This window comes from Orbicella franksi, chromosome 11, assembly GCF_964199315.1.
Source record: "Orbicella franksi chromosome 11, jaOrbFran1.1, whole genome shotgun sequence".
Lineage (NCBI taxonomy): Eukaryota > Metazoa > Cnidaria > Anthozoa > Scleractinia > Merulinidae > Orbicella > Orbicella franksi.
Genome location: NC_138155.1, coordinates 17,425,447 through 17,441,430, shown reverse-complemented (window position 1 = coordinate 17,441,430; position 15,984 = coordinate 17,425,447). Strand labels below are relative to the sequence as shown.

The 15,984-nt window shown below is 37.9% G+C and overlaps 1 protein-coding gene and 2 pseudogenes across 2 annotated transcripts in view; 2 read left to right on the top strand and 1 right to left on the bottom strand.

The window, feature by feature from the left end:
• The window catches only part of LOC145503102 (52 kDa repressor of the inhibitor of the protein kinase-like), a 489,168-nt pseudogene that overhangs the window by 189,962 nt on the left and 283,222 nt on the right, over positions 1 to 15,984 (top strand). The window lies entirely within an intron of this gene.
• LOC145503084 (protein polybromo-1-like) overlaps positions 1 to 15,984 on the bottom strand; it is a 222,583-nt gene that overhangs the window by 189,955 nt on the left and 16,644 nt on the right. Inside the window, exons 5-6 of the mRNA XM_081482521.1 lie at positions 11,761 to 11,792; positions 2,259 to 2,424 (exon numbers count right to left, since the gene is read on the bottom strand). Coding sequence (XP_081338647.1) covers positions 2,259 to 2,424; positions 11,761 to 11,792 — 198 coding nt within the window. The remainder of the gene's footprint in view (positions 1 to 2,258; positions 2,425 to 11,760; positions 11,793 to 15,984) is intronic.
• LOC145503152 (uncharacterized) lies at positions 4,178 to 10,941 on the top strand (annotated as a pseudogene).

Here is a 15,984-nt window from a genome sequence, read left to right as displayed (position 1 = left end):
ATACCATCTGCCAATTCCTTGTGGACACGCAGAAGCATGAGGTAGTTGAGCCTTGTCTCTCCCGTGGTTGAGCTCAGGTAAGTCTTTAGCGCTTAAAGCGTAGAAGGAGCGCTCGCTGACAGTGTTAGTAGCTGGCATGACAAGCATAAGCTTAACAAGGGTGCAAATCTCACTCAATAAGAGTTTACGAGCATTTCTGAGTGACTGAAAAAAAGTCCAGCAGATCAGCAATGTCAAATCTGGAGGTCTGCCTGCACCATTTCTGGAAGCAGGGACAGGTGGGGTTCTAGCATGTACTGCTACAAGTCAGTATCCCTGTACACTGCCATCATTTTTGCCAGCTTTTCGTTGTGGTCTTCAACTTTTAATACATGTCTGGTTTTACTTTTGGGGCAAAAAAAACTGGGGGGCATGGGCCCCCCAGGCCCTCCCCTTGCTACGGCTCTGCTCCACCTCCTGGTGAAATGCCTGGCAACTAAGCTATAAACGAACAAATGAAAGTGTTCTTGTTGTTGAATGTGAAAAACTGACTGGAGTGAAAAAATACTGGTTGAGAAATACCAGAAGAAGATCAAACATATGTCAAAGTTAGTAGACATCATGTCCAAAGCATTATAGAGCTAAAATTATAGGTAAGAGTTTCATTTTGAAGTATTCTCTGTTTTCAGTGGTAGTGAGTTTAAGCGGGTTTACATTCAATTAACAAGAAAGGTACATGTAAAACATCTTTCTCAAGACTTTCTTTCCAAAAAACGTTTTTCGCTAGCGCAGCTCACGCTGAAGGAAAGAATTGGAGGGAGGAGCCAGACCGATTTCTGTTGGCATACCAGTCAACACCACATTCTACTGCAGGAAAGAGTCTGTTGAATTATTGTGTAGAAGGTTTACAACCAAAATGTCTGAGCTTGTTGATGAAGTCAGCAACCAAGCCGTCTGTGATCAAGACACCCAGAGAAACCAGTCTAACAAGGACTATGTCGATAAGAGGTTTCATGCCAGAGACCAAGAAGTGCAAGGAGGAGACATTGTGCTGCTTAAAAAGAAGAAAGAAAACAAGCTGTCACCTTCCTATGAAAAGGCACCATAGCAGGTAATGTCTCGTTACAGGGACCAAGTGGTATTGCAATCACCACAGCGAGTTCAGTGTGAGCAAAACCTTCAGCATTAAACATTGAATATGCCAGATCAGGAGGATCAGGGACCTTCACCAAAGGATGTTGGACCACCTCCTGAACCAAAGGACAACCAAAATACCACCTAAGAAAGAGAATCCCGTACCAATGGCAGAGGCACCACCAGGTTGTACCTACTGCTGTAGCAGCCATTGAGGAGATCCAGCAGAATCACTAGCTGTCCAAAATTTCTGAGTGATTATGTTCTATATTGAACTTTGTGAAGTTTACATTGTCGCATTCATTGTGTTGTTGCAAGTGACATTTGAACATTATGAACTGATCTTCAAGGACCATGTTTATTCCCAGTCAGAGTGACTTTCTTTTGTTTTGAATACACTTGTGTATGAACCGAACGCTAAGAGCATGTTTAATTAAGGAACTACAAGTTTGTTATATTTCTATGTTGTTTGAAATTAAGCATATAACTGCAAGGAAAGAAGGATGTAGTGTATTAGTAAGGACAGCGGTTGAACCAACAAGTGCATGTACATCTGGGACTTGTGTGAGTGTGTGTGAGCAGGAACAGACCGAGCAAGGTGTAGTAAGTTGCTCATATTAAATGGATATGTTCTAGCCTTTGTGGCATGCCTCGGTGGCTTTGCAACACATTTCCTAAGGTGAAACAAATTCTTTTTTTTTTTCAGTATGCATCAATGATAACCAAGCAAACTTGTTGGATTAACCTTATTATAACTGTTAAGAGTCCACTGAGTGCTGCTACCTCCAAGGGCTTCTAATTCACAAAAAAAAATAACTCTTGCATGCCTTGCATGTTCAGTGTTGTGGTGTACTGGGAACTAGCCTACATCCGGGAACCACATGGAAACATTGTTGTTGATTAAAGCATGGTGGTTTTGCTGTGATTGCTGACTTCGTGTCTTTTTATTTTGATTACAAACACTGTATGGGTGAGTATTACAAACACTGAGTGTGCATCAGAGTGACGAATCAACTGAAATGTTAAATTAATGTATTTTACAAGGACATAACAGACCACAAATCCAAGTAAATCACAACGGTTCCAGTTCCAGTTCCTGGATTCCATATTTTCCATATGCCTCCTACAGGGTATTTTCCACAAACCTGCAGTGGAACAAAGTTGCCTTTTCCCACCATTTCCACCTTTAAAAGCATTTGGTTTGCCCTTCTCTGCTCTGTCATCTTCATTGCTTTCTCCATCTTCTTCCTCCTCCTCATCATCATCATCATCTTCTTCTTCTTCCTCATCCTCTTCATTACCATCTTCTTCCTGAAAGCAATAACAAAATCAAACAACTATTTATCATAATATTAACCTATGGAAATGGCATAGCTTACAACCATGCTTCTCTTTTCCACAATAAGAGAAGACTAAAGAAGAAGAAAGGAGAAAAGAAAGGGATAGTCCTGGGAATAATGAATTTTTATCTATTTTTTACATGTTTTGTATTTTTTGCAACCATATATATCTTTTAGGATTAACTAGTTTTAATTTTTATTGAATAAGTAAAACGCACTTGATCATTTCATAGAAAGTAACGCTGCAAAAATTATTATTACTACTATTATTACAGGAGATGAACATCAACTCCTTTAATCAGGCCTTCAAGGAAGCGGGAGAGAAGGTCCTTGGATTTAAAAAGAGGAAGAAGGAGGAATGGATACAAGGGGAGACCTGGGAAAAAATAGAAACAAAGAGAGGAGTCAAGCAGCGGATGAACTCCACCCAGTCAGAACACTTTCATGACCAGCTGAGGAGAAAATACTCAAAACTGGACCATCAGGTGAAAAAAATGACCAAACTAGACAAGAGAAAATTTGTAGAGTGACTGGCAGTTGAGGCAGAAGAGGCTGCTGGTAGACAAGATCTGACGACCCCATACAGAATTAACAAAATGTTAAATAATGGTTTTCAAAACAGCGATGTCCCTGTAAAAGACATAGATGGCAATGTTCTTTTGAAAGAAGCAGAAAAGCTGGCACGCTGGAGGAACATTTTGAGAGCATTCTAAATAGGCCAGAACCTGAACAAGTAGCTGAGATTCCACCGGCAGTAGAGGACTTGGATATCTGCATAGATCCACCTAACATGGAAGAGGTGAAAGCTGCCATCAAAGCGATGAAGAGCAGGAAGGCAGGTGGAGCAGATGGAGTGACAGCAGAAATGCTCAAGGCTGAAGAAACTGAAACACCATGCCTTCTGATGTGCATATTCAGAGAGATATGGGAGAGAGAGAGACGATTCCTGAAGCGTGGAAGACCGGACTCATTGTCAAATTTCCCAAAAAGGGTGATTTGGGTGACTGCAACAACTGGAGAGGCGTCACTCTGCTCCCCATTACCAGCAAGGTCTTCAGCAAGATCATCCATACAAGACTGGCTGCAACACTGGATAAGTACATCAGGCAGGAACTGGCAGGTTTCCGCCCTGGATGCTCGTGCTCTGACCACATTTTCACCCTAAGGCAAATTCTAGAGCAGAGCAAGGAATGGAATGCTCCCCTGTATGCCAACTTTATTGACTTTGAGAAGGCGTTTGACAGCATTCACCAAGATTCCCTGTGGAAGATATTAAGGCACTACGGGATTCCATCAAAGCTGGTAAATGTCATCAAGATGCTTTACAGTGACTTCAAGTCCCAGGTTATCTGCAACACAGTGCTTATGGACGCCTTCAGCGTGACCACGGGTGTGAAACAAGGGTGTATTCTCTCCCCCTTTCTGTTTATCTTGGGGATCGACTGGGTTTTGAAACAAGTGACTAGTGGTGGAAGAAGAGGGATTAGATGGACATTGACCAGTGTCTTGGGAGACCTTGATTATGCAGATGATATTGCGCTGCTCGCCCGTCAACACCAGGACATGCAGGCCAAGACCAATGCCTTGGCAACTACAGCAGGGAACTTAGGCCTGAAGATCAATATTAAGAAGACAAGGCATCTGAGGATGAGTGGCAGAACCAATAAATCCATCATGGTGAATGGGGAAGTGGTAGATGAGGCTGATCACTTTACCAACCTGGGATCTAAGGTGTCCACCGGCAGAGTTGGAGAAGAAGAGATCCTAGTCCAGATCTCAAAGGCAAGCCAGGCCTTTGCCTCACTTCCAGGCACTTGGAGATCCAGGAACATCAGCCAGAAGACAAAGATCCGATTCTTCAAAAGCAATGTCTTAAGCACTCTACTATATCTTGCAGAATCCTGGAAGACAACCAAAACCATCAGCCACAAGCTAGAAGTCTTCCAGAACAAGTGCCTTCGCAGGATTCTCCTTATATACTGGCCCCAAACAATCTCAAACTATGAGTTGCGCAGAAGAACAGGAACAGAACCAATCACACAGCAAGTCCGCCGAAAGAGATGGAAATGGATTGGTCATGTGCTACGCATGCCAACAGCAGCACTACCACGAGTTGCCCTCAGGTGGACCCCTGATGGCCATAGAAAGAGAGGCAGACTGAAAGAAACATGGAGGAGGACAGTAGAAAAAGAGATGAAGGAGAACAGCTGGTTGTGGTTGTGGTTGTGGTTGTGGTTGTGGTTGTGGTTGTGGTTATTGTTATTGTTATTATCATCATTATTACCAATAACCACCATTATTACCATAACCACCTGTGCAAAAACCCCTCCAATGCATAGCCGCCAAAAAAAAAGCATGTGGGGACAATTGCCTTTCCTACCCTCCCTGAAGACTTTTTGATTACCCTATTGTACTATTGTTCTTGAGGACAAATAAACCAATCAGAATGGACTTCCTTAGCATATTTTCAGAGGACTTTATAGATCCTAGAAAGACAGTACTGTTTTCCTTCTTAAAATTGTGCACTCAGTGCAGGTAATCATGGCGCGTTACCGGCCAAATCTAACACCTTCCAAGGTCTTGTTTTCAATCCTAGCACGGAGAAATTACTGCTTTGGGATATAATTAAGGTGGCCTCCGAATGGCAGATCAAGGAGTACAGAGTCCTCAAACTTTTCTGGTGAATAATCTTTTCTTCCTACAGCCACCACGAAAACATGAAGGTCAGTGTGCTTTGAAGTAAGTTTGGAATAGATTTATACAGATTGCAGATTTAAAACAGCTTTACAGACTTAAGAAACAAAAATGGTAAAAAATTCAACTTTTGGAACGATTGGTATAGCCATGGGCATTAAAATGAGTGGATTGGTCCGCAAAAACACAAGCTTTCCCTTTAGCGCGAAGAATTAATTTGAACATGTGGTCAAGCATCGCAGCAAGACTGAAAAATTTTGAACATTCTTTTCCTTTTAAATAGGTTTCTTCACCTCAGCCTGAATGAAAATTTATTGTTATTGAACTTCCTTTCACATTTCTTTCATTTGGTTCCCTGTATTTGGGAATTTAAGGTTGTAAAGTACCTATAAAATGAAAAATAATTCCTGCTTATTTGAAAGGTTTTTCAAAATAAAGAAGGATGGCGTTTTCCTTTTTGGAATATCCTTCTTCATTTTAGAGATATTGATGTTTTGGTATTACACAAATTAGGAAAATCATAATGTCATGAGGTTTCCAACTAAAACGGTTAAATACTGAATAAAGAATATCTCTGGAAATATTGAAGCAGTGTTCTTCAAACTTGCACCAGAAATGTTCATCACAAAAGAAACAAAATGACACCTGTTGTGCTGTTGCCATAACAACAGTTTTGCCACTGGTCCTGTCTTAATTAAACTGAAATTCCCAGTTTTTGTGCTAACCAAGAACCATCTACTCCAGCCAATCTAATGATGAGAGTTAAGACAATATGGGAAGCATGTCTATTCCAAGCAGGACCCTCTGTCCCACTTTTAAGGGTTAAAAATGAGGATATTTGGTTTTTGAAAGAGACTGGAGTCAAGAGAGTTTCCATGGCAACAAAACTATGGGTGTCATTTTGTTTCTTATGTTGTAATGTACATTTTTGATGCCAAGTTTTTTTGTTTGTTTGTTTTGGTTTTGGTTTTTTTTGGCTTTGATTGTGATACTACACTTTATGTACAATGTTACAAAAACTAAAGTTACTCACGTCAAAACTTACAAATTACAAATTACAAAACCAATCAACATAGCTTACAACACTAACAATATAACAACCTTTTTTTAACAGGAGTTAATTCTAAATACCAATGATATTACTAATAGGGACAAGGAGACTGGGTCAAGCATGGTAAGAGTGAAGACGTGTTCCTGCTAGCTCCATTAGAAAACTAGACGCTTTGCTGCGTGTACCCAGGCAGTCACTATACTGAGAAGCAATATCTATATTGCAATTGAGCTAAATGTTCTGCATTTGAAGTTGTATGAAATTCAATCAAAATGTGCTTAAGCTATTCTGCTTTTTATTGCATTTCTTGGAATCGATTAATTGCTTATTACTCGTTTGCAAGTCTTTAGGGTGTGAAATGAGTCAAGGTCTTTATATCAACCTATAAACATTTCAGTCTACTTTCCTTAGCCTTTGTCATTGTTAGTTGCGTTTCTCAAGCAAGCGAGACATTTTGAATTTCATAGTTATGGCAATGCATGACATAGACCTACGAGCGCGGTTGTCGAAATCATATACTTATCTCCTGATTTTTAGCCCATTTAGAAGTTAAAGCATTAGGAAAAGTGCTTATGTAAATGCTTGTTTGTTCAGTACAGATAATCAGTCGCCTAGATAGCCAAAGTAAGTTCCAGATATTTTCCGGCCGCAATGTAGGCGTACCGTGGAGGTACACCAACATGGCAGTTCCATACTGGTCTCTGTAAATTTGTGCAAAATATTTCAACGAATATCTGAGCTTGGGAAAATGCACAGACTTAAAAATGCAAGGAGTGTCATTTATTAATCTCCTATAACATCACAATTTCTTGATTTAATCCACTAAATGGTTTTCGAATAAATTTTTTGTTGCATCAGGATTGCATGACAGTGCAAGCCAAGAATTGTTTTGCTGGGGTCAACATACATTAGTTTCTTTCAGCTTAAATGTACAATAATTCACTACATGAGTTTCACTCTTGTTAAGACACATAACTCTGTTACATGCAAATAATGAGAGAATATCGTTTAGTTCGAGAATTTATCTTTATTACACTTTACAAAGTTTCTCAGAGCATTTTACTTATGTGTACTCGAACAGATGAATTCATAGCCCCGGTTGATGGCTCCTTTGGTATAACATGATTCATGATTCACTCAAAATGTTCGCTCATAAATTGATCTCTCATAAGGCTTGCAGCAACCCGTTCCGAAAATGCTTAACATCCTTTAGTGTTGGTCTACCTTGAACAGTGTGTTCGTTTGTATGTGATTTCATCACCCTAAAATTCATGGAATCTGTGCTAACTTTTCTCGACGACAACCTCTGTAAATTCCATGTGCTGTATGCATACACAGGTGGCACATGCACTTTAGAGACCAGATGGTGATTTGTGACTGAATGTGGAAAAAAAAACACGGAGCCGAAATTTAAACCCAGGCCTCACTGCCTGGGTAAAAATTATGTACAGCCTTAGTTACACGGCACAGAAGGTAGAAAAGTTTACCGGTAAACGAAATACCCATACAGAGAGAACCGAACCGCCTTGGAGAAGTGAGTCATTATCATCTGAAGAAGATTCTCCTTCCCCACTGGAGAAGAAAGCCAAATAAAAAGACACATGGAGACAAAGTTGCAAAGCAAAAGTGATAATGTTGTCGCAACGTCTGAGGTAGTTAAAAAAGTCATCCCCAAGATTGAATTAGTTTTAGAGAAACCTGATAAAATGGAAAAGAAACCGGACAATCTTGAAAGCTACATGAAAGTTGTCAATGGAAAGGTTAATTGATTGCAAGAGAAGGTCAAATGCTTTGAATCTTTCAGTAAAGACACCGCATCATCATTAAAGATGTTAGACAAAGGAATGTCTTTTGCAAACTCCAAAACTGAGAAAGTGAAGGAGAAAATGAAGCACTGGGAAAAAATCTCTTCAAGAAAAAACAGCGAGGGTGAAGAAGCTTCAGGGAGACATCAAAACATTGAGGGTTGAAAAGCTTTACATGGAAATGTATTAACGACAAGGAAACCTTTGCTTTTATGGGATCAGAGAAACATCTGGCACCAGAGGAGAACATCAAAGAGGAGTTAGTTGGATTTGTGCAGAATGAGCTGGATATCAGTGACGTGATACCATCAAGTTTCAAAGAATTCATCGCATCCAGAGGCTCAACCCTTCACAAGATAAGCCAAGACTGATCATCACTCGGTTTCTGCAACATTCTGATAAAGAGTTGGTAATGTCAAGAGCAAAGAAGCTAAAAGGAAAGTGTCTTAAAATATAGGTAGACCTACCAAAAGAAATCATAAACTGCAGAAAGGAATTGATCCCAAAGTTTAAGAAAGCAAAAGACGATGGTCAAGCGGCGTTCTGTAAACATTCAGAGCTAGATAAACTGTACATTGAGGGAATCTGAGTTTATTAATTTCATCAGGCTTAAAAATATTTAGGTTTTTTTTATGAACATGTAACAACGAACATGTAACGACATTAATTTCCTTTTCTTTCCGTGTCACAAAATAAAATTTACAGTCGAGAAGTTATTTTTGCTGAACACACTTATCTTGTGAATTACAAGCATTACTGGCTGGTAACATTCATACTCACTATGTCAATAAATCACTCTGAAATGGAAAACAGTACCATTTCTTCGATGAACTAAACAAAACGAACTGCTTTCATTGGCTTAAAAGATCGCATTACTGGACAAATCGCATGGTCTGGCGGTCTCTCTACCTCCAAAATAAACTTCCTTTTCACTATTACTATCCGACTAGAAGTCCAGTGTGTAGTTTTCTTGTGTATTTTAATAACGAGAAACAGGAGTTTCAGTCGTAATTCCCCATTTTCGAATAAAGGAGCAATTGAAATGTTCAGAACGCCACATTTTGTTGCAATGACCGAATTTCCACCATATTTACATTAACAATTACCAACTTTACTCTGATTGGATATCACAATCACTTTCAAATAAGCAGCAATTATTTTTCATGTCATAGGCATTTTAAAAGTGAACAGTAACTTGCACGCTGGATTTCTGCATATTTAGTTTATGGCGACCTCCACTCAGTTTATTCACTTCGTTCAAATATATTTTTAGGAGTCTTATTCAGCTACTACAGAACCACTGAGAAAAGAACTAAGTGGCCACTAATTTAACACAGTTGAAATACGATTGATCTCAAAATAATTGGATTGTTTTTGTCGCCTTTTGATTTACAACTTTCATCTTTCTTTCACAGCGCTGCAATATTTCGTCACGCAGTGAAGAAATTTTTTGATTTCTTGTTTTCAGATTGATTTTTAGATGTCTTTCCAATGGTTTCTCAAATGTTAGCTGTTATAGTACAAGAACAGAAATTGTGTTCTATTTGGTTTTGTTTTGTCCGCTGAAGTCAATAATTACCGGTAACTCATTTTCACATATTCATTTTTTCTCAGCTTCTGTGGGACATTTTGTCACGCAGTAAAGAAATAATATTATCAGTTTTTCACATCAGGTTGAGTTCTTTTTGTTAATATTTTGACCCCTCATTCATTCAACTCTAAGTAAATGATGTCTTGAAACCTGATCTTCTGTCTGTGGTTACTGCGCATAGGGTCTATTTCTGCGCTTTTGCTCGCTCTGAAATATTCCAAAAAACACCAGGGAATTAGGGGTGGGTCGTGGACAATATCATTCAGGCGTCAAAATGGCAGCAACAATGCTCAAATTTTGGGCTTCTTTGAAGACGAATTTCATAAGGAAAACCTGCACTTTAGAGGCTGAAACTTTGGTGAGTGGTTAAACTTAGTGCAAGGTTTTTATTAGCGTTGACAAAAAATATACATTCTTTGGAGTGACCTTCACCTTTAAGATTTCCATTAGTCTTTTAGTAATCACTTTCCACCACTACCTTCACAACAATGGAAGATACTTACCCTACAAGCGTACCCTACAGGTGTGCTTTAAGAGACTATCGTTAGGAACCATAGCTAATTAGATCTGTTTAAAGTGCCTATAAAGTGAAAAATAATGGCTGCTTCTTTGAAAGACCTTGCAAAACAAAGAAGAAGGCCATTTACCTTTTTGGAATATCTTCCTCTGTTTTAGAGATATTGAGGTTTTTGTATTATGCAATCCCACTTTAAAGGGTTGCAAATGAGAATATTTGGTTTTTGACAGAAAGAGACTGGAGCTAAGAGTGTTGTCATGGCAATGGCACAACAGGTCTCATTTTGTTTCCTTTATGATGTACATTTCTGGTGCTAAGTTTGAAGAACACTGCTCCAACATTTCTAGATATGTTTTTGATTCAATTTTTCACTCTTTGGTGGTACTTCTTATAACATCATCACTTTCCTCATTTGCATAATGTAGCTGCGAACGGTGACAAACCATGGACAAATTCACTTTAACCAGAACATTTAATTCACGATAAGCCATGAGAACAACTCACAGTGATGCCACGATATTACAACGGTAGAATTCTCAGAAAAACACTGACAATTTGGACTAAAACTGACCTAAAAGCCGAGGTAAACTTGTCATAACTGAGGTTTTAACTCAGTGTCCTCCTGGTCTCCGTTCAAAGAGGCCACCTCTACGCATGCACAAACCTAAATATGTCTTCACAGGGAACCCAGCAGCAAAACATAACAGTACAAAAACATCAATATCTCTAAAACAAAAGAAGATAAAATTATTCCGAAAAGGAAAATGTCATTCTTCTTTACTTTGAAAGACCTTTCAAATTAACACCAATTATTTTTCACTTCATAGGTACTTTAACCCCTTGACTGCCAACGGCACCTATAGACACCCTGAGTGGTCATGCTCTTTGTACCACTTGCGACATCATCAATTTAAATGTCACCAGGTATTCTTGATAAGCAGATAGTAGAGTTAGGATAGATCTATCCATGCAACAGGAGGTTTTGGATATCGATGGCATTCTGACGTAGCAAAGTGAAAAACGTTATCAGTTTTGAAACTGGTGGAAAAAATGGCCTACTATATACCTATAATTGATCAAGGTCCCATTTCCAGGCTTTGCCCATAATTAACACCCACGTTTTTATGGCAGCCAGAAAAAATATGAAACGCAAAAGGTAGCGAGAGTAAAAGGGCCAAGAAAAAGGAAAGGAAAGGGGCAAGAAAAAAATTTGAAACGGGTAATCAGAAAAAAAAAAGTCCAAATTTTGGCTTGTGCGCGTGCGCCAAATTAAAATATCATACATTTTTGTACCTAATCATAGGGAAATCGATCTTTTTGATAAAAAGTAGCTTTTTCAGCAAAACTAAGGCCCATTTAGGCTCGTGGCAGCCCAAAAAACTGATTTAACGGTTAAAAACGGCATTTTTGTGAAAATTTGGCAGTCAAAGGGTTAATGTCTCTTTAACATCTGGAAATGTTTAATGCCCATTGAGAAAATAAATAATAATCTAGAGTTGTACTGTGTTTAATTATTTTGAAAATGGCTACCATTTTTCACTATTTTTAATTGACTTTCGCAGAGTAAGAGTTTTTCTGTTGACAGAAAGCGGCCAAAATTTTCTGTGCTACACTGTATGCAAGAATACAGATAAAGTGAACAAACCTACCATTTCTTCCTCAAATGGCATTCTAGGTTCCCCTTTTGAAAAAAAAAAAACAGGTAGCAAAGATTAAAAATAACAATTTTGATTTGATTTGACAGTGTACATGGTACATGGTTAATAAGTTGTAGAAATACTAAAAGTAAAAATTATGTTGTTAAATAATTTAAATTTAGTGAATTTTAGTTTTACACATTATAAGTGCTATACTTCTTAAAGGTGGGTGTTCACAAATCATAAATAGAATTTTCACGACAATAATTACTGTCAAGCAATTTCTATACCATACAAATGTAATACATTTTATTTTTTTCTGTTTGTGAGATGGCAGAATTCAACAAATCCTACAATTTGATTGGTTCCAGGAGCAGGTGGAATTTTCCTATCCGCCGTGTGGAATTGCTGAGTTGATCTATTTTAGCAAACAAAGTAGCAGTAATCATCAATCATTTGCCTTTCTCATACACCCATCAATGATTAATCATCGCTACAGTTTATCTCAATTTACTTTTAAATGGCAAGCAAAGTCACTGTAAGTAAATTCAATTGAGTGTTGTGTGTTTGGTCTTGTTTGTAGCTTGGTACTGTAATGGAGCATAATCCTGTGTTTGTTTCACCATAGAATTTTACGTAAATCAAAGGCTCTCTGAGCCAGCTCATTGATAAATAGGCCAATTCTAGGTTGGCTTTTGCCTCTGTGGCAAAACAAGTCTTTGTGCAAAACTATTCATATGAAAATGTAAGTCACCTGTACGTTCATTCTTATGAAAATCAAGTCATTTTCATGTGAAATATTTTGCACCAGCATTCGTTCTTAAAAAGAGGCAAATGGCAACTCAGAAGTGGAAGTAAAGTCTGCATGTGAGCCAAGAAGCCCATCAGGCCAGTGCTTATCCCAGTTTCAGTAGCATGATGCAACTAGGACTATTTCTACTACCCCCTGGATGGAATGCTAGTCCATCGCAGGGCTACCCCCCAACATTAAATTTGCCAGTACCTATTTATACACCTGAGAAGAAAGAGGCACTGTCAGAGTAAAGAGTCTTGCCCAAGAACACAATACAATGTCCCCAGACAGGGCTCAAGCCCAGACTGCTCGGAATGGAAAAGAAATACAAAAATCAAATAACAGGTTGTTTACACAGACTACACAGACTGCTTATAAATTTCAAAATGGATAATAATTAATTTTGATTGGAATTGGAACATTGTTATTATATTAACTTGTACATGATGTAGTGTTAAAGAATAATTACAGCCTGTTTCAAACTGAAATCATTAAATGAGAGTTCACCATATTCACCAGTCAGTCCAAAATTGATACCTAGTCACTGGTGTTGGTTATAATATATGTATAATATTAGTGAGTCTGCAGTGCATTTTAGGTCAAGGTAAATTGGTTATGGTCCTTGTTCCGTTAACATTATGAAATAGTTGTATAACAATAATTATTATGCAAAATTATAATACATGATTTTGACAATTATTTTAGGCAATCACCGTGAGAATGCTAAGACTGCCAAGAGTATTTTGCCCAATTTCACTTACGTGAGACAGGAACAATTCGATTTTAGCTTGCTAGTAAATGGGAAATCTATAGAAAGAAAAGTGTTTCCTTCAATATTATAAGGATCATTTCAGTCAGTTTTGTTTCAATCTTCAACCCAAAGGGAAGGGGGTGTTTTTACAATTTATACTTACAATTTATAAGATTTTTTACTATATAACTATGTCCATATAGGGAGGGGGAAGGGAAGTAACAAAGTTTTATACCAGGAGGCTCTGCCCCAAGGTCAAAACCCTATCCATTTTAATAATTGTTTTTGACGGGAAAGGCTTCCCTTTCATATACATGTAGCTCTTAGCTTGAAACCCCTTTTACAAACCTAACGTGGCCCTACTAGATCTTATTTCTTGAATAAATAATCAATTAATGTTTGAAATCCCTGTCCTGTTAAGTCTTATAGTACCTCCAGCCTGAAAAAAGTGCACCTTCAGTCAACTATAGGGAGAAGAGCCCAGCTTGGTACAATACAATAATAAGGGTACTACATATTGTAGTGTATGCAAGTAAAAAAAAAAACAATTTTCTTTCTTGGAAACAAAACTCACAGTATTTTATTCCTATATATCTTGGTAATTGTTTGTACTAATCTCACTAGCAATGTAGCAATATTCAAAAGGATCGCAGATATGTCTCTTCTAAAAGATTTTTGCAATGATTACAGAACATACCTATTTTGACAAGTATCAAGCATTCTCTTCTTCATAATTATTTCAAGTTTCGATTTCAGTTTGTTTAATCTCTCATTTCTAGCAGTAAAAAAACTCTACTTCACCAGCCACCATGCATCTGGCTTATGTTAGGCACAATTGGACAACACATCTCTTTCACAAAAAGTAGATCTACACAGTCTCTTGGACTTAATTTTTTCATCCATCACTAAAATATTTCAGAGTGTATTGACTCGAGCTCACATGTAGGTTGACTTGTATACCATCCGTGAAGACATTTTCCCTCTGGTCAAACTGCATGGAATACAAAAGAAAAGTAGTGTGAACAACAAAACCAAAAGATAAGGCAATTCGAATTTCTTAGTTGAAGTATTTTAAAATAGGCTAACAAATTTCAAACTTCTGTCAGATACTAACACAGGCAGAATTTCAAAGTGTGTATACAAAATAAAACGATGAAATCAAACCTTATCAAGAACTTAAGCTTACCTTGGACTCCACAAGGAGAGAAAGCGAGTGGAAACCATCAAATTCTCTTGCCAAGAAAAAAAGCTATGAGCTTAATTTCCCCCATATGCTAAATTAACATGATCCCAGCACGATCCCACTTTATGGCTTTGTGTGCGCGGGTTTCTTTTATCAATTCTTTCTTTCTTTCTGTTATGATCAATACATGACCAGTTATAAATACCTCTACCACTTTCATCTACCTGTGAGCAAACGCCAATAGGCAAAAAAACAACATATTTACAAAAGAAAAACCCATGAAACCAAAATGGCCGACTTCAACCTTCGAGGTGCTTCACAAACTTGTATCCAGGCTCTCGATTTATCGGGCAGAAATGTACTTTCTAGTCCCCCTCATCAAAAAACCTTCCTGAAGGCAACTGAACACCCTTGGACAAACAATACTTAGTAGGGGATGTAGGAGAAAATTGTTTAATCTTCTCTTGCAGGTTCATATAAAACAGTGGCATGTTGCCATGGTTACCAATGGGGTTTGGCCTGTTGTAGAAGTTTTCATTAAGCCCTACACCTGAACTCGTTCATTAACGATCATTTCTACATAATAAGCTCTATGGCTCTTTGGTCACACACATCTAGATAATGAACTGTACAGCTTTACGACTCTTGGGCTCTACAGCTCTAAGGCTCTATGGCTCTACAGCTCTACAGTTCTATGGCTCTACTCGGGCTCTACGGCTCTACAATCACACATATCTAGATAATGAACTGTACAGCTTTACGGCTCTACCATCACACATTTCTACACCACTAACGCACTGAAGGAAAGTAACATACAAGATCATACTGATGTACTAAAGGAAAGTAAAATATACAGGGGTACTAACATACTGAAGGAAAGTAAAATATACCGCCGTACTAACGTACTGATGGAAAGTAAAATGTATGATCACACTAATGTACTAAAGGAAAGTAAAATATACATCGTACTAACATAACGAAGGAAAGTAAAATATATATCATACTAACATTCTAAAGGAATATAAAATATACCGCTGCAATGACATACTGACGGAAAGTAATTATACGGTTGTACTAACGTACTGAAGGAAAGTAAAATATACATCGTACATGTACTAACATACTGAAGGAAAGTATAATATTCTGTCCTACTAATGTACTGAAGGAAAGTAAAATATAGTTGTACTAACGTACTAAAGGCAAGTAAAATATATGTCGTACTAATGTACTAAAGGAAAGTAAAATATACTGCGGTAGAAACATACTATTTAAAGGACTATTACTGCATTAAAGGAAAGTAAAATATACGGGTAAAATAGAGCCATAGACCTGTTGAGCCATAGAGCCATAAAGTTCATTATCTAGATATGTGTGATACTAGAGCTGTACAGTTCATTATGTAGAAATGATCGTTTATGAACGAGTTCAGGTGTAGGGCTTGATGAAAACTTCTACAACACACCAAACCCTGATGGTAAGCATGGGAGCAAGCTTTTATATGTACACACA